General features: G+C 64.1%; 1 protein-coding gene across 12 annotated transcripts; it reads left to right on the forward strand.

Annotated features, from left to right (window-relative positions):
* Window positions 1-7,461: 7,461 nt before the first annotated feature.
* PLK5 (polo like kinase 5 (inactive)) lies at window positions 7,462-14,376 on the forward strand. 12 transcript variants are annotated; one of them, XM_045991571.1, is made up of 15 exons: window positions 7,462-7,626; window positions 7,937-8,071; window positions 8,237-8,350; window positions 8,487-9,153; window positions 9,264-9,351; window positions 9,452-9,547; window positions 9,851-10,049; window positions 10,157-10,280; window positions 10,449-10,525; window positions 10,688-10,772; window positions 11,031-11,108; window positions 12,024-12,180; window positions 13,030-13,159; window positions 13,255-13,365; window positions 14,031-14,376. In XM_045991571.1, exons 1-15 carry the CDS (start codon window positions 7,519-7,521, stop codon window positions 14,214-14,216), a joined length of 2,355 nt encoding a protein of 784 aa, XP_045847527.1. In that variant the 5' UTR covers window positions 7,462-7,518; the 3' UTR covers window positions 14,217-14,376. The 12 variants fall into 12 exon arrangements, 11 of the variants coding, with proteins under 11 accessions (XP_045847527.1, XP_045847530.1, XP_045847534.1 ...); XM_045991574.1 differs by having other exon boundaries at window positions 8,487-8,603; window positions 9,024-9,153; window positions 10,157-10,525; XM_045991578.1 differs by lacking the exon at window positions 7,937-8,071 and having other exon boundaries at window positions 8,487-8,603; window positions 9,024-9,153.
* Window positions 14,377-22,674: the final 8,298 nt, after the last annotated feature.

The raw sequence follows: 22,674 nt of genomic DNA on the forward strand, positions 1-22,674 counted from the left end.
GAGAGCAGGGCCGTGTCTGGTGGACAGAGACGGTGGGTGTCCCGCCGCGCGGGGGTGTTCGGAGTGGAGTGTGAGCGTGGAGGGAGTGGGGACCCGGCACCAGCGGTGGGGGTGGGGGCCCAGTGCGTGGGGTCCCAGAGGCCCCGGGAGGTTGGGCTTCGGGGAGGAGGGAGAGCGCGCCGGTGGTGGGCATTGGCAGAGGCGGCCCGGGACCTCGATGAGGGGAAGCCTGGTTGGACAGAGGCTGAGAAAGGCAGCAGGCGGGAGGGCGAGGCAGCACGTGCTGAGCACCAACTGTGTCCTGGCGGGGGCCTGGGGCCTGGGGGGGCATCGGAAGGAAATCAGGCTTGGCTCAGGGGCGCCACCAAGTGGACAATCTCCTTCCCTCCGCCGCGGGAGTCCCGTCCAAAGAGCTCTGCAGGGAGTGCAAACAGCAAGCACACAGATGCGTCAGCAGACGCTCACCTCGGCAGGGCGTGTACACAGTGGACGCTGCGCCCTGCAGGGGCTGAGCCTTCCAAGGAGTGCGTCGGGCAGGCGCTGCGGCCTGCAGAGTCACTGCACACTGCCAGGAGGGTATGCAGCAGGCGCTGCGGCCTGCAGGGCGTGCATCCAGCAGGCACTGTGCAGTGCAGTGAGTAAACTACGGCAGGCGTGAGTGCTGTGGAAAGTGCATCCAGCAGGCGCTGCGGCCTGCATGGGGTCCTAGCGCGGGGGGGGGGGGAGGGGGGGGGGGACAGCTTGTCGTGGCAAATGGGAATGGGGGGAAGGTCTGGTGCCCCGGGCCCTGCCCCCCCCTCGGGCCCCCGTCTCCTGCCCTGTCCCCTGGCCGCTGGCCGCAGCCGAGCTGGACTCAGCGGACTCGCGGAGAAGGAGGCGGAGCGCTCAGCTGGGAGACGTGCGCAGGCGGAGGGCGCGCAGGAGGGTCCCTCTGCAAGTGCGGCAGCATCTCGGCCCCTCCCCCACCCTCCTGGGCCCTGGCTTAGACGCCGGACAGGGGGTCAGTGTGGTCCCCCACTCTGAGCTCCAGCCCGGACCGTCCCTGAGGGGGCACCCGTCCACGCGGTCCCTGTGGATGCGCCGTCAGCTGGGCTCCTGCCGCCTCTGTGGTCTTGCGTCCTTGGGGCTCAGGGAACACCCACGAGGAGATCCCGTGGCCTCCGCGTGTCCCCCCCAACCCCCAACTCCCTGCGGGTCCTGTGATGCCTCAGGCCTGGCCGCGTGGTCCTCGGGATACTTCAGCCTCCTGAGGAGACCGGATTGGGGTGGGGGGCTCTGACCCCCGTCCCAGAACCCGGGGTCTCTGGAGCTGCCCACAGAGGAATCCTCACTCCCACTTCGGAGCGACACTGAGGACCCCCGGGACCCGGAGGGCCTGGAAGGCTTCTCCCCCACATCTGAATGGCCGTCTGAGTTCCTTTGTGGAGGGAGTTGGGGGCTCCTGCCCGAGTTGGGGATGCTCCAGGCAGGACCCAGGGGAGGAGGGGAGCGGCGAGGAGAGGGTGTGAGGGACAGGCCCTTCTCAGAAGGGGGGCAGGGGACACAGCTTGGGCAAAGGCCAGGTGGCTGGAGGCCCAGGTGAGGGCAGGGCGGGGCTGGGGGGGAAAGGGGCAAGGCTGGGAGCAGACAGGGGCGGGGCGGGGGCTCCCTGCACACGCAGGTCATCTCAGGTACACGGTCAGGTGGAAACGTCAAGAAAGTTCGGCGTGACATGGTGCCATGTATACAGAGACGGATGTGTGTTCTGTAAAGTCAGACGGGAAGTGCAGGGGACACCCCTCGTGTTGCCCACGAGGGTCCTGGGGGGACCAACCGACTGCCTTATAGGTTCTATGTGAATTTCTTTTTTTTAAGATTTTATTTATTTATTTGACAGGCAGAGATCGCAAGTAGGCAGAGAGGCAGGCAGAGAGAGGAGGAAGCAGGCTCCCTGCTGAGCAGAGAGCCCGATGCGGGGCTCGATCCCAGGACCCTGAGATCATGACCTGAGCCGAAGGCAGAGGCTTTAACCCACTGAGCCACCCAGGCGCCCCTCTATGTGAATTTCTTGTAAGGACCTTCTAATTCTGATTTTTTAAAGAAAAATTTTATTTTGGAATAATTTTAGATTTACAGAAAGTTGCAAAGATCTTAGAGAGTTTCCAACTACCCTTGGTTGCTAGTGGAGTCATCTGCGCCCACCAAGATGTCCAGATCCTTGTCCTGGGAGCAGCAGAGGGGACCTTGTCAGGGCCCCGAGCTGGGGGTGACCCTGGGTTCCTGGGCCACCCGGCGTCTTCCCCAGGTCCTCACGAGAGGGAGGCAGAGGGCGGGGGTCCCGGAGGCGGGCGGACCCCGCGCTGCTGGCGGGGAGGATGGAGGGGGCTGCAGGCCAGGGAAGGGCAGGAGCCGGGACTCCCTGGGGCTCGGGGGGGACCAGCCCTGCCCACGCTGGGGTTTTAGGACTCCTGACTTCACAACATTAGGTTGATAAATGGGTGACTTTTTTTTTTAATATACCAATATTTGTGGTGATTTGTTACAATAGCACTAGGAAACAAATACTTTTTATCACAACTCAGGAATTGATATTGGCACATTACTGTTACTAATTAATAATATTAGCCATTACTATAGTAATAATATTAATATTAGCCATTACTATAATAATAATATTAATATTAGCCATTGCTATAGTAATAATATTAATAATATTAGCCATTACTATAGTAATACCAACCAAACTCCGAGTTTTTTTTAAATTTGACAGAGAGAGAGAGAGAGATCACGAGCAGGCAGAGAGGCAGGCAGAGAGAGAGGAGGAAGCAGGCTCCCCGCTGAGCAGAGAGCCCGATGCGGGGCTCGATCCCAGGACCCTGAGCTCATGACCTGAGCCGAAGGCAGCGGCTTAACCCACTGAGCCACCCAGGCGCCCCCAAACTCCAAGTTTTATATGGATTTTACCGTGTGTGTTTTTAGCTAATTTCCTTGTTTCTGTTCCAGGATCTCCCATGACATTGAGCTATTTTTCTCACAGTTGGCAAAAAGGCCCAAGCAGATGAAATGCAGATTAGTCATGTGCAAATCCGGCCGGAGTGATGCTCACGCTGCCCTGTGCTCTGCCAGCATCAGCCGGTGTCCCTGGAGAGGAGTCAGATTAGGGGCCCCTCCTGGAGTGGCGGCGCCCACTCAGGACGCTGAGGAGGTCCTCTCTGCAGGCTTATGTGAGGCCACCCAGCAAGTCAGCACCTATGGGAAACACAGAAGCAACAAGCACAGACCTGTGTCTGCATGTGGCATGCCCAGCCTAGTGGGATGGAAACCAGCAGACCTGCAAGGGAACGACATAATTCAGGTTGTGAGGGGCAGCAGAGGCAGTTGCAGGGCGGAGGTGGCCTCCTGGACAAGGATGGCCCTTGCCTAGGTCCTCGAAATGGAGACTGGAGACATGGAGAAATGGAGGCTGGGAGGAGACTTGGGGATGGGGAGCATCATGAGCAGAGAGAAGGGCATGTGCAAAGGCCCTGAGGTTGGTATGGGATCTTGGACCGGCAGAGAGGCCAGGGTGGCTGGACTGGGGTGAGTGAGCAGGTCGGGGTGGACGGCCATGGGAGCGAATCAGCGTACCTTTGGTTGAATGTGATTTTGGTTCTGGAAGTCTTCTTCTTCTTTTTTTTTTTTTTTTAAGATTTTTATTTATTTATTTGACGACAGAGACCACAAGTAGGCAGAGAGGCAGGCAGAGAGAGAGGAGGAAGCAGGCTCCCTGCTGAGCAAAGAGCCCAATGCGGGGCTCGATCCCAGGACCCTGGGATCATGACCTGAGCTGAAGGCAGAGGCTTTAACCCACTGAGCCACCCAGGCACCCCTGGAAGTCTTCTTGAACTTCCTGCCCCTGGGTCCCCACCTCCCAGCCACCCCCTGGTTGTGTGAGTCTCCAAGGGCCCAACACTCTGTGTCTCCTGACTTAGCCAGGGGGTTGACGCTCCCCTTATCCCCCATTGGGTAGACAGTCCTGAAGAATGTTGTGCACAGTTCCTTAGGGACCCACAGGCGTTCCCCGGGGCCCACACTGCCCCATGCCCCTTCCTTCCCAGCCCTCCTGCTCTGCACCAAACCCTTGCTTCAGGCTCTGTTTTTGGCAGAGCTCAGATGGAGATAAGGGTAGAGAAACAAACCTCCCACTTCAGTGTCCTGCTGGTCTGCACCATGTCACCAAAAGGGAGTGAAGATAAGGGACATGGGCCTGAGACCCACGCTGCTGGCCCTGGGAGTGGGACAAGGAAGAACAGCCACAAAGGGTACTGAGGAGGTTGAAGGAAGGACGGGGAGGAGGCTGCAGAGTGGCGTCTGGAAGGACAGCAGAGGACAGTGCTTCTGGAAGGAGCCAGCGAGCACACAGGGCTGGGAAAGGCAAGGGCCAAGTTTGGTCCTGGGGTGACGGCGAGACAAGTCTAGCCCCCCCACAGTGCTGAGCTGGTCTGGAGGCAGTGCGTGGCCGCAGTCACGGGGTTTCCGGAGTATGGTGGCTGCTCCGCTCCCAGCTGTCCCCAGGGAGCTGCCAGGTGGGGTGACGGGTCACCAACACAGGCATGAAGGAGTCCACGGCATTCCAGAGGCCGGGAGGCCGGGAAGGGGCCCAGAGTCTCCCACTCCCACTCCCGGGCCTTCCTGAAAGGGCGAATGTGCTGCCCACATGCCCACAGACGAGGCCCACGCGTGGTCCCTCTGACCTCCCCAGGGAGTCCTCCTGGAGTGTTCCCGCTGGGGCGGGCTCAGCAGCCACCAGTCCACCTGCACAGGTATTTTGAGAGAAGCTTCCCAGAATTTCTCCCAGGAAATGTGCTGAGTCTGGGGAGTCATCTCAGGTCAGTGAAGGAAGAGACCAAGGCAAAGCGAGCCTGTGGCCTGGAGCCTGGGGCTCCGGGCGGGGCTCCGGCGGCATGCGGTGGGCGGCCAGGCCAGGCGCTAGCTCGAGAGCCCACCCCCGCCTCTGGAAGCTGGCACGGTCGGCGCGGGAGCGTCAGGGAGCTCACCAAGCCCCCTTGCCATACGGCCGACCTTCGCTTGCCGGGCAAACAGCCTCAGTTTGCCCATCTGGAAAACTGGAGGAATTGTTATGCTCCTAACGCTGTGATTTCTTTTGGGGGAGGACGGGGAAGCTGATGTGTCCTTCATCGGTGGTTGTTCTAGTGAGCACAACATCAATTCACCACCTCACGGTCTCCGAGCACACGCCCCCTCCTGCCGTCACCCCGCCCTCCGTCTCCAGAACCTTCCATCCCCCACACAGAGACTCTGTCCCCACGAAGCACGCACGGACTCCCCACCCCTGCCCCAGCACCAGCTCCCACCCTCTCCTCTCTGTGGGGACGGGACTCCTCTGGGGACCTCCTGGGAGTGGGGGCCTGCGGGACGGGTCCTTCTGGGTCTGGTTCCTCTCCCTGAGCCCCGTGTCCTTGGGGTCCCTCCGCGTCATGGCAGGGGTCAGGGTCCCCCTTCCTGAGGCTGCACCGTGTTCCCGCGGGGGACGGACGATGCCAAGTGATGTGCGCATTGTGTGTGAGTGTGCACTGGGGGTGTCCGTCCGCTTTCCGGCTGTTGTGAATTATGCTGCTGCGGACACTGTGTTTGTTCTACTGGAAGGTTTTTCATTCTAGAGTGGTTAGGGAGAGGGTCCCCGCTGAGGGGCAGGCTGAGAACAGCAGGTCTCCCTGGCCCTGTGGTAGAGGCTCAGCCAGGAAAACACAACGGGCGGCCCGAGCGTGGGCAGAGCAGGGGTCTGTGCCGCTGACAGGCCAGCCGTGAGGCCCCGGCCAGGACCTTATAGGGGTCCCCTGGGCCCCGCCACCTGTCCCTGTCAGAGCTCCGAGGGCCCCTAGGAAGAAGGGTCCAGAAGCCCAAGGTGGTGGTATGGGGGTGTGGACAGCGGCTCTGGACTCCGGGTGGGACTCAGCCACTTGCAGTCCAGTGACCCCCGGCTTCAATACGCCTTCCTGAGTCTCAGTTTTCCCGTCTGTAAATGGGGCTGAGAACAGGGATCGGCTGCTGCTCAGCTCTGGAGGCCGCCCAGACGGGCTGTGGTTCAGTCTGGTGGTCTCCTGGCGGTCATTCCAGGGCGGCCAGAAGTGTCCGTCTGGGGCAGGGACCGGGGCAGGTCCGCGCGCTGCTGCTGATGCCTGAGTTAACGCCCAGAGGGAGGGTGCGACTGAGAGCCGGCAGATGGCGAGGTGACAGTCATATGACGGCCCATGACCCCCCCAGCCTCCTCCTGCCACAAGGCTCCTGGTCCCCATTAGCATGGCACTTGGGCTCCCGGCTGCAGCCAGCTGCCCCCACAGGTGCCCCAGAAGCCTCGACCCTGTTGCTGAGGCCGGTCCCCCACAAAGGTACCAGAGTCATCCTCTCTGCCCTGCGCTGGGGGCCCCGAGAGGCCCCCATGCCCTGGGTGCCCCTGCTTGACACACCAGCTGGGCGTGTGACCATTCAGAAGGTGTTTCCCGTCCCTGGCAGCATGACCGGCCAGACTCCGAAATCTGGTCTCTGGAAAATTCCAAGGCCTGATTCCAGCCACAGGGAGCCCGGCTAATCCCTCCCCACTCCTCATGTTATGTAACATTCGGGGATTAATACTGTGACACCCAGAAGCCGCTGCCCGGAGTCAAATCCGGCACGGACCCTTCCAGGCTGCGGAGGCCACGGTCTCCCTAGGCCTCACGGTGCTCACCTGTAAAATGGGGACGAGGCCAGTCCCTGTGTCCCAGAACTGATGTCAGAGTGACATGAGAGAACACCAGGAGCCTGGAACTGAGTCTGGGCCATGGCTCCCCGGAGGGTCCAGGACAGCCCGCCGGTCCTTTCATCCCACCGCCTCTCCTTGGCCCTGCAGGCCAGAGATCACACTCCCACCTCTGCCCTGCGGTCCCCAGATTCTGCTACTTCTCGCGGTTCAGCGCCTGCATATATGATACCCCCAAACCCCAGCTGTGCCCCTGCTCGCTGCCTGAGCCCGGCCTCACTCCCTTCCTAAGCAGCCCCGGCGCTGGAGGTACCGGTCTTCTTTCTCTGTCCTCCGGATCCGGCCACGACTTCCCAGTGCCACGAGAGCCCTGTCAGGCCCCCGCTCCCACTCGCCTCTCCCTCGGTCTCTGAGAGGAGGAGACAAGCTCTCTGACCTCAGTTTCCCTCCCGGGGAAATGGGCACGTTGACACCTCACAGCAGAGCAGGAGGCGCAGGATCCGAAGAGCGAGCCGGGCCGGGCGCGCCGCGGTGGTGCAGGGCCGGCGCGCGGGGGGGCGAGCTCCGCGGTCCCTGGAACACCTGCCAGCCCGGTGTCCCGGCACGCCCGCGCCCGCCGCCCGCCCTCCCCGCACACCGGCCCCCTCCAGCGTCTGGCCCCGGCCCCGCCCCGGCCCCGCCCCGCCCCCTCAGCCAATAAGACGCGCCCCAGCGGCGCGCAACCCCCAGAGCCGCGGCGCGGGGCTCGGGCGGAGGCTGCGCCAGGGACAGCGCCGAGCGCCCGCGGGGTCCCCGGCGGCATGGAGCCCGGGCCGCGGCGGCGGCGCGCTTGCCGCCCGCCGGTCTCCGCCTTCCTGCGCGACCCGAGCTCGGGGCGCGTCTACAGGCGCGGGAAGCTGATCGGCGAGGTGCGGACCCCCGGCTGCGCGAGTCCGCGGGAGGGTCTCCGGTGGCGGGGAGGGGCGTGCGCGCGCGGTCTCGAGCCCCGGCGAGCCGCGGGCGCCCGAGGCTGGACTTCTGCGAGCCCGTGTGTGTCGGCGCGACTGCGGGGTCTGGTGTCTGCGGGCGCGGTCGGGCGCCGGGGTCTGTGTAGTGCCCGTCGCACAGTGTACCTTGTGCGGCGGGAGCCGGTCCTTGGCGCCCTGTGCTGTGCCCATGGGTTGTGCGTCCAGGGGTGTGGACGCGCACTCGCGTGTTACAGGTATCCGACCTTTGCAGAAACTCCGTCGGGCTGTCTCCAGGCCCGTGTCGGAACGCGCTCTCCATCTCCGGGAGTGGAACCGCGTCGCGTGTCCGCGCACTTGCCGTATTGTGGTCCGGCGGCTGGATGTATCCGGAGATGGATACGTCTGTGTGCGTGTGCCTGCGTTTTCCCTGGGTTCCTGTGGTTACGGCTGCGGGTGTGAGGGTGTGAGCTGTGTGTCCGTGCACCTCGTGTGTGTGTATGACGAGGCCTGGCTACCCGTCTGCTCCCCTGTGCCCCCGCGGCGGCTGAGCGGCGCACCCCTCTCCACGCAGGGGGCCTTCAGCCGCTGCTACGAGCTGGTGGACGTGGCCACCAGGGCCGTGTTTGCCCTCAAGGTGGTGCCTCGTGCCGGGGGCGCGGCCGGGCGACTGCGCCCCCACGGCAAGGTAGGCCCAGTCCTTCCGTGCCCCGGGGCTCCACACTTCGCAGGGGGTCCCCAGAGAGGTCCCGGCCCTGGGGGGATGGGGTTACGCTCTGGGCCGGAGTACGGCGGGGCGTGGACACGTGGGGCCATGGCTGCAGGTGGAACGGGAGATCGCCCTGCACAGCCGCCTGAAACACCGGAACATCGTAGCCCTCCACGGACACTTCGCTGACCGAGAGCACGTGTACCTGGTGTTGGAGTACTGTGGCCACCAGGTGCCCCAGGGGCTGGGCGGGGAGGGAGCCCCCCACCCCGGGTCTGCTGTGCTCAGGGAACAGGGAGCCCCCCCCATCTGCTGTGCTCATCTGTGGCCGCCCCTATGTCTCTCCGTACTTACCTGTCCCCGCAGTGTCCGCACCAGGCCCATCTGTGCTCATCATACACACCTGTGCCCATCTCCTCTTCGTCGTGGCCATGGGGACCACCTTGCACCCCCCCATCGAGCCCACCTTAGCCCTCCTGAGCACACCGGGGGTCACCCGTGCCCCGCATGTACCCACTGCACGGAGCCTCCGAGCCGCTCAGACTCCCCCGCGGCCGCCGGGCCGCCTCCTGTACTTCTGCGGGGCGCATCCGAGCTCACCTGTGTTCCCTGTGTCCCCGGCGCTGCCTTTGCCGCCCGCGGGCACCCGCAGTCGCTGGCGCACGTCCTGGAGGCGCGGCGGACTCTGACGGAGCCAGAGGTGCGCTACTACCTGCGGGGCCTGGTCAGCGGCCTGCGCTACCTGCACCAGCGGCGGATCGTGCACCGGGACCTGAAGCCCAGTGAGCGGGGACGAGCGCAGGGGGGAGGCCGTGGGGAGGCCGGGGCGGGCCGGGGAGCTGGGGGCGGGGCTTCCGCCCTCGCAGACTGTGGGCCCGGCCCCCTCTGGCAGGTAACTTCTTCCTGAGCAAGAACATGGAGGTGAAGATTGGAGACCTGGGGCTGGCTGCCAGGGTGGGGCCCGGGGGCCATGGCCACCGGTAAGTGCGAGGCTCTGAACCGTCCCTCTGCGGAGGCACACGTGGGACCCGCTTGGCATGGGGGCCCCAGCCTTCCTGAGCCCCCCTTATCCCCTTGCAGAGTGCTCTGCGGGACCCCAAACTTTCTGGCTCCAGAGGTCATCGCCAGGAATGGGCACTCCTGCCAGTCAGACATCTGGGCTCTGGGCTGCGTCATGTGAGCGGGCGTGGGGAGCCCCCGGGCCTGGGTGAGGGGCAGGAGGACCCCGGCAGGGCCTGGTAGGGGCAGGCAGAAGCTTAGAGACAGGAGGCCGGATGGGGGACGGGCAGGCGGGAGCCTAGGACAGATGTGGACAGGTGTGTGCCGCTGTAGGGCGGGTATGGGAAGGCGGACGCAGAGCCTGCCCAGAGGCGGGGAGTTTGGGCGGCGGGTGCGCAGGCCGGGGTGCGCCAACCTTGGACCCGCGGATCAGATCCAAGCAGGCACTCGGCTTCCTGCCTCCCCCACCCCCCGGGTCAGGTACACGGTGCTGACCGGTGCCCCTCCCTTCACCGGGGCTCCCCTGTCGGAGATGTACCAGAACATCCGGGCCGGCCGCTACCCCGAGCCGGCCCACCTGTCGCCCCACGCCCGCCGCCTCATCGCCCGCCTGCTGGCGCCCAACCCGGCGGAGCGGCCCGGTCTGGACCACCTGCTCCAGGACGACTTCTTCACACAAGTGTGTGCTGTCCCCAGCGGGGCCCGCCTGGGGTCGGGGGGCGGGGGGCGGGGGGGCGGGCGTCGAGGCCGGGGAGCCCGCACTGACCCGCGGCGCCCGCTCCGAAGGGCTTCACTCCAGCCCGGCTGCCGGCCCGCTCCTGCCACAGCGCGCCCCTCTTCACCGCGCCCCAGCCTCTGGGCAGGCTCTTCCGGAAGGTGGGCGCGCTGCTGCTGACCCAGCGCCGGCCCGGTGAGTGGCGCCCCCGCCCCGCCTGCTGGGCGGGCTGGCGTCTCCCACCCCTGTCCTGCCGCCCACCTGCTCGGCTCCTCCGCACCTGCGCGGGGTGGACGCGGGAGGCGGGGCCGTCCGCCGCGTGGGCCCAGGCTCTGCCCCCCAAACTCCTCATGCTTCCCTCAGGCCCCTTGACCCCCAGCGAGGCGTCGGGTCCGCAAGGAGGTGCTTCAGACCCGGACTCCGTGGGGTGCGGCAGCGAGGTGAGGGCTCAGGGCAGGGGACGTGCGGAGGCCGGCGGACTGGGCAGAGGGAAAAGTTGGGGGGCGCCGTCTTCAGGTGAGGAGCGTGGAGCCCCTCACCCGCCTTAGGCCTCTCCTGGGGGCGGGGCCTGCCTCCCCTCACCCCGGCTGCTTCTTCCCCAGGCCTCCCTGTTGGACAGAGGGGCTCTCCACCCCGAGGTCCCCGTCCGCCTACTCACCCAAGGGACCCTCAGGAGTGACCCAGCGGGTGAGCGGACACTCCATCCCAGGCCCCTCCCAGGCCCCGCACGCTGGTGGGGAGTGAGAGTATGGAGGTCGGGGAAACCACTGGGCCTTGCCCGGGTGGGAACCCTGTTCCTGGCTTCAACTTTCCCACCTGTGAAATGGGCGATGGCCAGAATGCTTCTGGGTTTTAAATAAGATGCTCCCAGATTCTGTAGTTTGGGGCAGGCCCCTCGCAGTGGGCGACAGACAGGTCTGCCCCTGCAGAGATCTGTCTCCTCAGGGCCCAAGGGGAGCCAGAGGCAGGAGGTCGAGGTGGCCATCAGAAACCTGTTACTCTGCCTGGACCATGGCCTCCCAGGTAGGAACCCAGCCCGGCCCATAGGGGCCACCTGTCCCTTAACATCCCAGGAAAAGTGCCCGGCTCTGCCCAGGGGCCCCTGGGTATTTCTGGGGCTCCCCTGCGGGGTAGAGCTGAGGGAGGCTTCAGGGCACAGGGATGTCCATCCTCCATCCCAGGGTTCGGGAACCCGCAGCCCCCCATGTCCTGCCCCTCCTGGCTCACTGTCCCAAGAGCCTTTCCTTTTTTTTTTTTTTTTAAAGATTTACTTATTTACTTATTTGACAGAGAGAGATCACAAGTAGGCAGGGAGGCAGGCAGAGAGAGAGGGGGAAGCAGGCTCCCCGCTGAGCAGAGAGCCCGATGCGGGACTCGATCCCAGGACCCTGAGATCATGACCTGAGCGGAAGGCAGAGGCTTAACTCTCTGAGCCACCCAGGCGCCCCGAGTGGCAGGTTCTTCTTACTCTTCAGTTCCTGTAGCACAAAAAGACCCTGGACACTGAGGCTCTTTCCTCAGCTGGAACCAACGCTGAATTGCTCAGAAATCCCGAAGCAACAGTGAAAGACACTGGAGATTTAGAGCGAGGGCAGCCCAAGAGCTCTGCCTGCCGCTCCGCAGCTTCCCGGGCCGCCGGTCGCCCGGTTTTCCGCACATGCCCCTTTTGCTCTCCCAGGATCCGACCCAGGATTCCAGAGGCCACTGATTGATTTGCTCTTAACACACGCTTTTTTTTAAATGCAACCCCGCAAAGCCTGCGGGGTGGAGCGCTCCACTCCGGAAGCTCCACTCCACTTCGGAAGGGCTCCTCTCCAGAGGCAACTGGGGCTCCCTCCCCCTGTAAGGCAAGGCTGGGCTCCCTACCCCCACGTCTCCACTGTTCCTTCTCCAGGCCTCCCGGACCCCTTGCTCAGTTCACTTCATTTTTATGCCCAGCCACGCCGGACCCCCCAGGGGAGCAGCGGCCCACCCTCTGGGCCCCCAAGTGGGTGGATTATTTCAGCAAGTACGGCTTCGGCTATCACCTGTCGGACGGGGGCAGCGGTGTCCTGCTTCGGGACGGCACACACATGGCCCTGCGCCCCCCAGGGGAGTAAGTCACAGGCCTCTGGCCCACCGCCCATCTTTCTTCAGTCGTTCCTCAAGTATTTATTAAAGTAGTGCCTACTGTACATGCCCTGGGCGCTCACTGCCTGCTGGAGGGGAAACAGTGCCACGCCAGTAACTCGGGTGATTGCAGGATTGCAGTTTTCTGGAGCAGATGGACTGGGTGAGGTGATGGGCTCGGGGGCTGCAGGGTAAGGGCTGTAGAGGGCCCTTCTGAGGAGGTGACGTTCAGGTGAGACGCGAAGGCTGAGAAGGAGCCATCAGGAACAGCATGGGAGGCACAGGGAACAGCATGTGCAAAGCTTCGGACATGGGACCCAGCCTGGTGGGTGTGAGGAAACCGAGTGACGTGGGGACACAGGGAGGATGTGAAGTCAGCGGCCCCGAAAGCTGCTGTGGTGGTTGGAACAGGAAGGATGGGTCCAGGTCACACTTTCCACGTGACCTGGTTGGCAGGAGAGACCCAGGGAGCCCGCAGGTGGGTGGTTGGACTAGTCAGGCAGGGAGTGGCCGTGGCCTGGGGTGGTGGCCTCGGCGAAACGCCACGGGGTTGGAATCCGGACTTCTGCTGCCCGCAGGAAGGTCGGAGCGGCCACTAGGGCCAGATGGGAAGGTGGCAAAGGGATGGGTTTGGGGCAGGCGGGGATCTCAGGTCAGACATGGCTCCAGGGGGCTGGAGTTCTGGGGAGGGGCGGGGGCCAGAGGTAGGACAGAGGCGGGTCAGTGCGGAGCTGGTCTCCAAACCCCCATCCCAGGGGCGTGGCTGGCGGGAAGGCATCCTTGGGCACCAAGAGCCCCGGGGAGAGACTGCGACAGCCCTGTATCCCACCCCCAGCCGAGTGAGCTATGTGCTTGGCCGCGGGAAGCTGGAAACGTTCGCCCCCAGGGACGTGCCCAGCCCGCTGGGCGCCAAGCTGGCCGTCCTCCGGCTGTTTGCCCGCTGCATGCAGCAGCGGCTGCGCGAGGTAAGGGCCGGGCAGGGCCGGGCGGGGCTGGGCAAGTGGGGACAGCCCCTGGCTGGCCGGGAGAGCCAGAGCTGCAGGGCTGCATCCGTCTGCAGGAGGGGGGCCGGCCCACACCTGCCCCGCCCACGGCCCCCGGCCTCTGCCTGCTGCGCTTCCTGGCCTCGGAGCGCGCTTTGCTGCTGCTGTTCAGCGACGGGACGCTGCAGGTGAGCGCGGGCGCCCGCGTCCTCCGGCTGTGTGGTGCCCTCTGCGGCGGGGTCGGGGGGCACAGACAGCTTTGGTGGGGCTGGGGATAGGGGCCTCTAAGTACAAAATACGCAGTCAGAAAGGTTTCGGTCCTGGCAGCATGTCCCCCGGGCCGTCCTCACGGGGCTGCCCTTTGCAGCCGCCCAAATGTCATTTCAGAGGACAGTCGTGTCTAGACTGAGGTTTGCCCCGGCGGTCCTGGCGATCGCTGACTGAGCACAGCCGGGCCTGACCCAGACTGCCGAAGCAGTGGTGTGCGACGCTCTCCTTGTTGCCCCAAAGCACTATTACTGGGTTACAGTAAAGCCTCCCTCTGTGTCCAGATTAGAACAGGGTGAGCACCCTTGCCCTGAGCCGGACTGGGTCTCAGCCGGCGAGGACGTCCGCCAGGGAAGCTGGCTGACCCAGGCCACAGGATTCGGGGTGGCCCTGGGTTGGGGAGGCCCCGTCTGAGCTCCCTTTCCCCGTGGGTAGAGCCCTCGGCCCCGGCTCCCTGAGCTCCTGCAGGGTGGGGCAGTGCTGAGACCCAGGTCAGGGGGTCTGCCTGTCCTGCTCCCTGGAGTGCCAGGGCTGGGGGTCGGTGTGGGGGCCCCTCTCCCTGACCCCGCTGCCTCACCCCTGGCAGATAAGCGGCAGTGGCGACCGGACTCACCTGGTGCTGGGTGGCCGGGGCGACGAGCTACGGCTCATGGTCTGCGAAGGCAGCCGGCCTGGCACCCCTGACTCCCCGGGCGCCCTGCAGAGCCCCAGCCCCGCCCTGGCCGCCCGGCCACTCCTTGTGCACGCCCTGCACATGCTACAGAGCATCTAGGATCCCCCAGCAAGGGCACCGGCCCCTTGGCTCCAACCGCGGAGCCCCTGGGGGCCGCTCCGGGACCGTGGGAGGTGAGGGTCCCTGCCTCGGGTTGTGACTATGCAACCCAGACTCCTGTTTGGCTTTGTTCTTTTATCATTAAAGAGAAGTGGACTGTCTCGCCTGCTGTCTGCTTCTGTGGCGGGGTCTGACACGCTTCGGGGAGGTGACGCTTCGGCCCTGCAGGCTCTGAGCCCGCTGCCCCTGGTGGCAGACAGATGGGCCAATCTCCGCCAGCGCCCGGGGCACCCCGATGTCTGCGGGGCCGGAGAGAGACCCTGCTTCAGAGAGAGAAACCGAAGAATTTCCATGCCCGAGGCTACATCTCTCAAAGCACGTTTCCTTTATAATCAGGGAAAAAGGCAACAAAGACGCAAACGCCCAGTTTTGGGAGAAGCGGGGAATCGGGTGCCGCGCACAGCCTCACACACAGTGTGACCGTAACTGTCCCTGTCATTGTCCCTCTGCTGGGCCCACACCGTGTCCGTCAGAGGCCCCGCACGGTGGGGGAGAGGGGAGGCTGGGACAGAGCCGCTGTGCCACCCCGTGCCCGGCGCTGCCCCGCTGAGGAGCTCACGTCCCGTGGGCGCGCCTGCGGCCGGCGGAGGGGGACAGCTGGCTGTGGGATGTGACCACCTCGGGCCGGAACCAGAACTCGGGCCCCGGAGGCCCTCCACACAGGGCTTTTCCTCTTCGCCCACTCACGACCAATTCCAAAAGTAAAGCGTGGACAAGCTCTATTTGCGACAGACCGTCGGGGACAGAGCGACAACCTTCGTGGGGAGGTCGCGGGTCACCCGGCTCTTTCTGTTTACGCATGCTTGTGTTCCCCTGGAAAGCGAGGACGCCGTCAGTGTGACCTTGCTTCTCCCCTCAGCCTGGGTGTGTTTCTGCGCGGGCGTGTAAAGGTCGGCCTCTGGGCTGCCGGTGCAAGGACGGCGTGAAGGTCAGGGCCGGGAGGCAGACAGAGGGAGCCGGGGGGATGGGTCCGGGAGGCCGCATGCTTCGGTGTGGCCTGACACGGGACGAGAGATTGTTTTGTGTAGAAGAGGCAGGAATCTTGGAGCCCTTGAGACTGTGAGAGGAAGGGGTGTGGGTGGGAGGAGCAAACATGGCCCCCCCACCCTGGTCTTCCCGTCCTCCTGTCGTCGTCGTCGTCGTCATTATTGATGTGCGACTCGCATGACACGCAGTGGGCCGTCTTTAAACTGCACGACGTGGGGCACTGAGTGTATTCACCATGTTGTGCAGCCATCACCCTAGTTCCAGAACATTCCATCACCCCCAGACAACCCTGTCCCTGGCAGCCATCCCCTCCCCCATCCCCGGACCCCACGAGCCCCTTCCCGTCCGGGGAGGAGCCTGGTCTGGGCGTGTCGCACGCGTGGACTCACACCCCGTGTGGCCTCCTGTGTCTGGTCCCCTCCCTGCGTGTCGTGGGCTCGGGTCCATCCCCCCAGCAGCGGGTGGGAGTGCCTCGCTCCTGCTGGGGCCGGGGATGTTCCCGTGTGCGGGTGGACATGTTGCGAACGTGCCCTTCATCTGTTGACCACATTGTGTTGCAAAGGACAGAAGCCCCTCCTAACTGTTAGGCGCGACGTGACGGACGGGTCTCTACCCCTGAAATGGTCAGAAGAGCTGCTTGCAGGCAAGGCTGGATGTGGGGCTCAGGTGAAGGCTAGGGTCTCCCTCTGCCTCTCTCTTCCCCTCTCTCCATCTTTTCTGCTACCATCTGTGGTTAGGGCTTCATTTGTTAGTGGGCTCTTGTGGCTTGGTGACAAGGTGACCCCTGGCACAGGCTGGAGCGACCAGCTCAGCAAACTGGGGAGACAGGAGCGGCCAGACTCTCCGCTTAGTGCTGCCAAAAGTCCCAGATTAAGGCCTGTTGGCCTGGCCTGGGCTCCACGACCTCCTCGGGCCAGCTGAGTCACCTCGAAGGAGAGAGTGGGTCCGGAGGAGGGCGAGGGAAGCTGGCGTCCCGTGGCCACGTTGCTTTGCCCTGCTGTGCTTCCTCTCAACAGATGGTCTTCTGTGGGCGGCCTCCGAGAGGGCCCCCAGCAGTCGCCCTGTCCTGGTAGTCAGACCCCTGTGTAGACCCTCTACAGGGACTAGCGCCGGCTGGTGTAACCAGTAGGATATCAGCAGTGACAGTCTGTGGCTTCAGAAACTCAGTCATAAAAGCTGTAGGTTTCTGCCCGGCGGTCTTCGGGGTTGCAGGCCACGGGGGGGGCGGTTTGCACTGCTGTCTCCTGCTGGTGTTCAGGTAGTACTGGGCAGGGCTCCATGGGGCGAGGGCCTGAGCCTCCCGCCAACAGCCTCTGTGGGCCGCCCACAAGTGGGTCCTCCAGCCCCCCGAGCCTTCAGAGCAGGCTGCCCCAGCTGGCCCATGTGTGGAACAGGAACCCCATGAGAGACCCCGAGCCAGAACCAGGCAGCCCAACCGCTTCTGGACTCCTTACCTGCAGAAACGATGAACAAAAAAGACAAGTATGTATTGCTGCTTTGAGTCTGTTGGTTTGGGCTGATTCGTTACCACCCAGCAAGCGCTAGCTAGTACACTTGCCAGACACGCAGAGCACCCGCCCCATTTCTGCCCAGACGGTTGTTTCCGGGGGAAACGACCGAGCGCCCTCAGCATGTGTACCTGCCCGCTTGCGCAGTGCCCACCCGAAGCACCCGTACCCGCCTGCCTGCAGGCACGGAGCAGCCAGCGGCGCCGGCGCAGCAAATAGCCCGCCCACAGGACGTAGTAACTGGGCGACCTCCCAGGCCAGCTTATTTGAGGGTGAGAACTTCAGGAGGGGGCGAGCTGTCCACCCCGCCCGGCTGCGAGTTTCTGGAATCTTCTTCAGGGCAACTGTGCACCTCGAGAATTAAAATCATTAACCGCCCACTTGTGGGTGTTTGCACACGCCGGAACAAGAAATGGCAGCCACCGCGCCCCAGGCCCGAGCTGCTGCTCGAGAGCGGGCCGCGGGGCGCCCGGCTAACGGAGGGGGGCTGCGGGCTGCGGGGCACTCGGCGTCCTCCGCGCCCGGCGCCGCGACCACGTCCCCATTGGTCTGTGCGGCGCGTGGTGCAGCGCCTCCTCCAATCACCAGCGAGCAGGGCGGGGCCAGGCGGCCCGCCGCGCGGGCCTGGTTGGCTGCGGCCGCGGCCAGCGTGTGTGACGTCACAAAGAGGGGCGGGGTCCGGGTCCCCACCCGCGCGCGGTCGGGTCTCCGCGCGTGACCGACGAGGACGCCGCGGCACGTGTCGCTGCGGGAAGGAAAGCGCGGCCCTCGGCAGGTGCGTGCGGCCCCGCGCACCGCGGCGCGAGCGCACCGACGGACGGGAGCCCGGGTCGGGCCGGGCGGCGGTGGGTTCGAGTCCCGGCCGCGGGAGCGGGAACCGGTGCTGCGCGCGACCCGGAGCGCGGGGGGGCGGACGGGGCCGGGGTCGCGGCACCAACGTCCGGCTGCACCGGCGACAGGACGGCGAGGCCTGCGCGGAAGGGCCGCCACGTGGCCGAGGCGGGCGCTGCCCCGTGCGACCGCGCGCCGGGCTGCGGTTAGTCCGCGGCGCCGAGAAACTTCGCCGTCGCCGGAGAAACGGCGTTCGCGGCCGCCCCGAGTGGAAACAGCCCGAGTGTCCGCCGACGGATGAACGGGCCCCCACGGCGGGTCCCCGGGCCGCAGAGCATCCCCGGCCACCGCAGGTGCAGGAGCCAGGCGTCCCCGGGCGGACCGAGCCCACGACGCGCGGGGACCAGACGCAGGAGGCCGCGCGGGGTGCGAGGACACGCGAGGACACGCCCTGACCAGGCCGCTCCACGCGCGGGAAGGGGTGGTGGGGACTGGGGTCTGGGGAGGGACAGGCTGGGGGAGGGATAGGGGTAGGCTGGTGGGGATGGAGCTTCTTTGGGGCTGATGGAACGTTCTGGAATGAGATAGAAGCGACTGTTGGACAATTTTGGGAATACACTCAATACCATTGAATTATACTCTCTAAAATGATTAAAATGGTAAATTTCTGTTTTTATTTACGTAATCTGTACACCCAACGGGCTGGAACTCAGCCCTGAGATCAAGAGTCACGGGCTCCACCGACGGGGCCAGCCAGGCACCCCTTAACATGGTCAATCATATCTTACATGTGTGGTACCACAAAAAGTCCTCGCTGCCCATATGACACCCAGGCCCATTACAGCAGAACTGGGGGCTTGGGCTTTGCTGTTTCTTAAAGCGCCCCCCCCCCAAGGAGCGGACGAGGCTTCAGCCACTGCGGGGGTGACGGGAGCGGCCAGCAAGGAGTGTGTGTGCAGACACGGAAAGGAGCCGATGCTAGGTGATCACAGTAACCCCCCTGGGAAGTCTGAATGGGGACAAATAGTTACTATTGAGAAATTCATGTTCAGGGCGCCTGGGAGGCTCAGTCGGTGAAGCATCTGCCTTCAGCTCAGGTCATGATCCTGGAGTCCCGGGATCAAGTCCCACATCAGCCTCCCTGTGTGGTGGGGAGTCTGTTGCTCCCTCTGACCACTCCCCTCTCATGCTCTCTGTCTCTCTCTGAAATAAGTAAAATCTAAAAAAAAAAAAAAAAATGTTCGTAATGGAGGTCTCTAATGTGCTCTGCTGAGCATCCTTATCCCATTGGAACTCAGATCCCCGGGCAGCACGCAGGTGCGGGTGGGCAGCACGCAGGTGCGGGTGGGCTGCAGGCAAATGTCTGCGATTCGGAGCCACTGGTCACCGGCGCAGGTCCTGTGGGTCGCCTGTCCTCTCCTCCCTGCTTGGATTTCCCACACCAAAGAGTTTTACGAATCAACTATGAGCTGTGTTAGGCGGGACATAGTCCCTCGGAAGGGCTACTTGGAATAAGGCGGAATTGAGTGTCGCTGCGTGGAGCCCTCCGGGCGGGTGGGCCGGTGGGACAGCTTCAGGAGTTCGCCCAGCCGACCCCGCCGAGGACTGGTCTTCCCTGGGTCCATGGGTCCTGCAGGTGAGTCTTCACTCCTGTGTCCTTTGAGGGACAACCCAGCGGCGGGAACAGAAATGGGGGTGAAGGGGGACGGTGTTCTGGTGGTGGGGGGGATGTACCCCGGGGAGACTTCAGAGACGCTGTCAGGAGAAAGGGAGCATCTTGGCATGGGGGGTGGGGCTGGGGTGCTGCTCAGCACCCCCAGTGTCTGGGACCCCCGCAGTGACTGGCCCCAGTGACTTTGGTGTGAGTGGGGAAGACCGTGGTCTAACAGGTTAGGGGAAAAAAGACAAACCCATAGAGCAGGACATTGCATTCAGTGGTCCTGCTGGGCTGCAGTGACCTTGACCCCCACCCCCAGCACAGAAATCCCCCGGCCAGAGGGACGGCAGGTGTGGGTGCAGCCTCAGCTGTGAGTCCCCCACAGACACTGGGCCCATTGGCAGCCACCAGCACGGCAGCAAGAGTATCCGGACCCGGGGTGCAAGCAGACCCGCCTCTCCAGGCCGCCGTCAGTCACAGGAGACCGTGCTCAGCAAGAGAGAGAGGCTCTCCCAGCTGCAACGAATCCAGTGACACAGTGAGCCCCTCGCTCCATCTGCTTTCCAATACTGGGACATCCCCAGAGTCCACCAACCGAGGAATGGCTAAGCAAAATGTGTCCATCCATGCACCGGAGTGTTATTCAGCCTCAAAAAGAAGGAAAATCATGGGGCGCCTGGGTGGCTCAGTGGGTTAAAGTCTCTGCCTTCCGCTCAGGTCATGATCTCAGGGTCCTGGGATCGAGCCCCGCATCGGGCTCTCTGCTCTGCCGGGAGCCTGCTTCCTCCCTCCGCCCCGCCCCCCCCCCCCCCCCCCCCCCGCCTGCCTCACTGCCTTCTTGTGATCTCTGTCAAATAAATAAAATCTTTTTTAAAAATAAATTAAAAAAAAAAGACACCACAATGAGATCCCACCTCACACGGGTCAGAATGGCTAAAATTAACCAGTCAGGAAACCACAGATGCTGGCGAGGACGCGGAGAAAGGGGAGCCTCCTGCCCTGTTGGTGGGAAGGCAAGCTGGTGCGGGCACCCTGGAAAACAGCACGGAGGTTCCTCAAGAAGTTGCAAATAGAGCTGCGCTCCAGCCCAGCAATCGCACTGCTGGGTATTTACCCCAAAGATACAAAAACACTAGTTCGAAGGGGGCACCTGCGCCGTAATGTTTGTGGCAGCAACATCCACAATAGCCGCACTATGGAAAGACCCCAGATGTCCACCGACAGATGAGTGGGATAAAGAAGATGTGGTTCAGGGGCGCCTGGGTGGCGCAGCGGGTTGAGCTTCTGCCTTCGGCTCGGGTCATGATCTCAGGGTCCTGGGATTGAGCCCTGCATCGGGCTCTCTGCTTGGCGGGGAGCCTGCTTCTCCCCCTCTCTCTGCCTGCCTTTCCGCCTACTTGTGATCTCTCTCTCTCTCTCTGTCAAATATATAAAAAAATCTGAAAAAAAAAAAAAAGATGTGGGTCATATATACAGTGGAATATTACTCGGCCATCAAAAAGAATGAAAACTTGCCATTTATAACAGCACGGATGGAACTAGGGGGTACTCTGCTGAGTGAAATAAGTCAATCAGAATTATCATGTGATTTCACTCATATGTGGAATTTAGGAAACAAAACAAACGGGTTGACCTTCATCTGCTTTCCAGCTCTCAAACCGCGTAAATAGGTGCGATTTTCTCCACTGACAAATCTCAACTTCTCTGTCCAGATGGGAGAAAAATGAGATGTATTTTTCTAAATATTTTATTTATTTATTTGACGGAGGGACAGAATATGAACAAGCGGGAGGAGCAGGAGGAGAAGCTGAGTCCCCACTGCGCCGGGAGCCCAACTCGGGGCTCCATCCCAGGACCCCGAGGTCAAGACCGGAACCAAAGGCAGACGCTTCACCGCCTGAGCCCCCAGGCGCCCCAATGAGATGCACTTTTAGGATCAGACACGCACTGTATTGCCTGGCGCCCAGAACTTCGGGGCCTGGCCGCCTGCGTCCTTCAGCACGGGACCTCGTTCGGCCTCCTCCCCTGATCGCCTGCCTCCGCAGCCCGGCCTCCACGACATTCAGGACGCTCCCCAACACTGAGAAGAAAAATGCTATTTAATGGGGGGGGGGGGCAACGACCTGGAATCCTTTGTGCTACTGGGAACAGTTTTAACAGGGGGTGTTGGGGTTGCCCTGGGTCACCCCTCCAGCCCTGGACGCGGCCAGATCTGGTGTGAGCAAAGGGAACCGTGGGCGCTGGGCGGCGCCTGTCGTTGAGTCAATCAACAAACACGCAGGGCCCGCCCGCCGTGTGGCCGCGCTGAGCCGCTGGGCCGGGCCGGGCAGCGGAGAAAGGGGAGCCAGGCGGGCCTGTCTGAGCCCTGCGGGGCCGGGGAGGAAGGGCCGGGGCGTCCACTCACCGACCGCCGCGCCCCGCTCCGCGCGAGGGCGTCATGCGCGGGCCCGGCCGCGCGGTGGCGACAGAGGACGCGGCTGCGCTCCTGGGCGGGGCGGGCCGGGCCGGGGCAGGTGCGGGGCCGGGGCGGGCGCGCTGGGGCTTCGGCTTCGCGCCCGCCCGCGGCTGCTTACGGCGAGCAACGGGCCTCGGCGCGTATCCGGGAGGCGCGGCTCGGGTCTGGGTCAAGCTCCGCGGCCCGCGGCCCGGCGGCCTCGCCTCACCGGGCGCAGCTCCCGAGGCACCGGCGCGCTCTGCGGCGCGGGCGTCCCTGCGAGTCCGGGGCTCGGGCCCTCCGGCCGCCGCGCTCCGCGCCCAAGTCAGCGAACACACGATCTCGGGTTCGGTCTGGTTCCAGCCCAGCCCCAGCCGCCGCGACAGCCGCCGCCCGTGCCCGCGGGGAGCGTGTCCCGCGAAGGTCCGGGGGCGCGTCCGACCGCGCCGTGCGCCCTGCGCCTTCGGGGGGACTTGCTGCAGCCGCGGCCCCCGAGCGCCCCTTCTCTTCCGAGCGGCTCCCGGTGCCCCTGGGGTGCCCCTAGCCTCGGGGCTTCTTGAGCGTGTCCTTGCTCCCTGAGGTCCCCGGGGTGGGGCGCCTTTTGTACTTTCCCTGCGCAGGGCGCGCGGGCTCAGCCGCGTCCAGAGTGCTTCGGGGTGACCCTGCGCCGGGCTGTGCGAGGCTCCTGGGACCACCTCCCGACTCGGCAAGCTCGGCTCACACCGACCCTAAGGCAGTCGGGGGCTGGAAGTCCCCAAACCCCGGCGCGGGCAGGGCTGGTCCCCAGCGCCCCGAGGAGACCCGGCTCCGGACTCTTCCTGGCCCGCGGCCCCCTCGTCTTCCCCCCCGGCAGCGCGGGGTCTGCCCGTCTCCGGACCCCCGCCCTCTGTCTCCCTCGCGTGAGGACTGGTGAGGACGCCGGCCGGGGAGCGCAGGGTCACCCCACCGGCGGCCTTGGTTGTTTTAGAGACACTCTCTGAT

The sequence above is a fragment of the Meles meles genome, chromosome 20 (genome assembly GCF_922984935.1).
Source record: "Meles meles chromosome 20, mMelMel3.1 paternal haplotype, whole genome shotgun sequence".
Lineage (NCBI taxonomy): Eukaryota > Metazoa > Chordata > Mammalia > Carnivora > Mustelidae > Meles > Meles meles.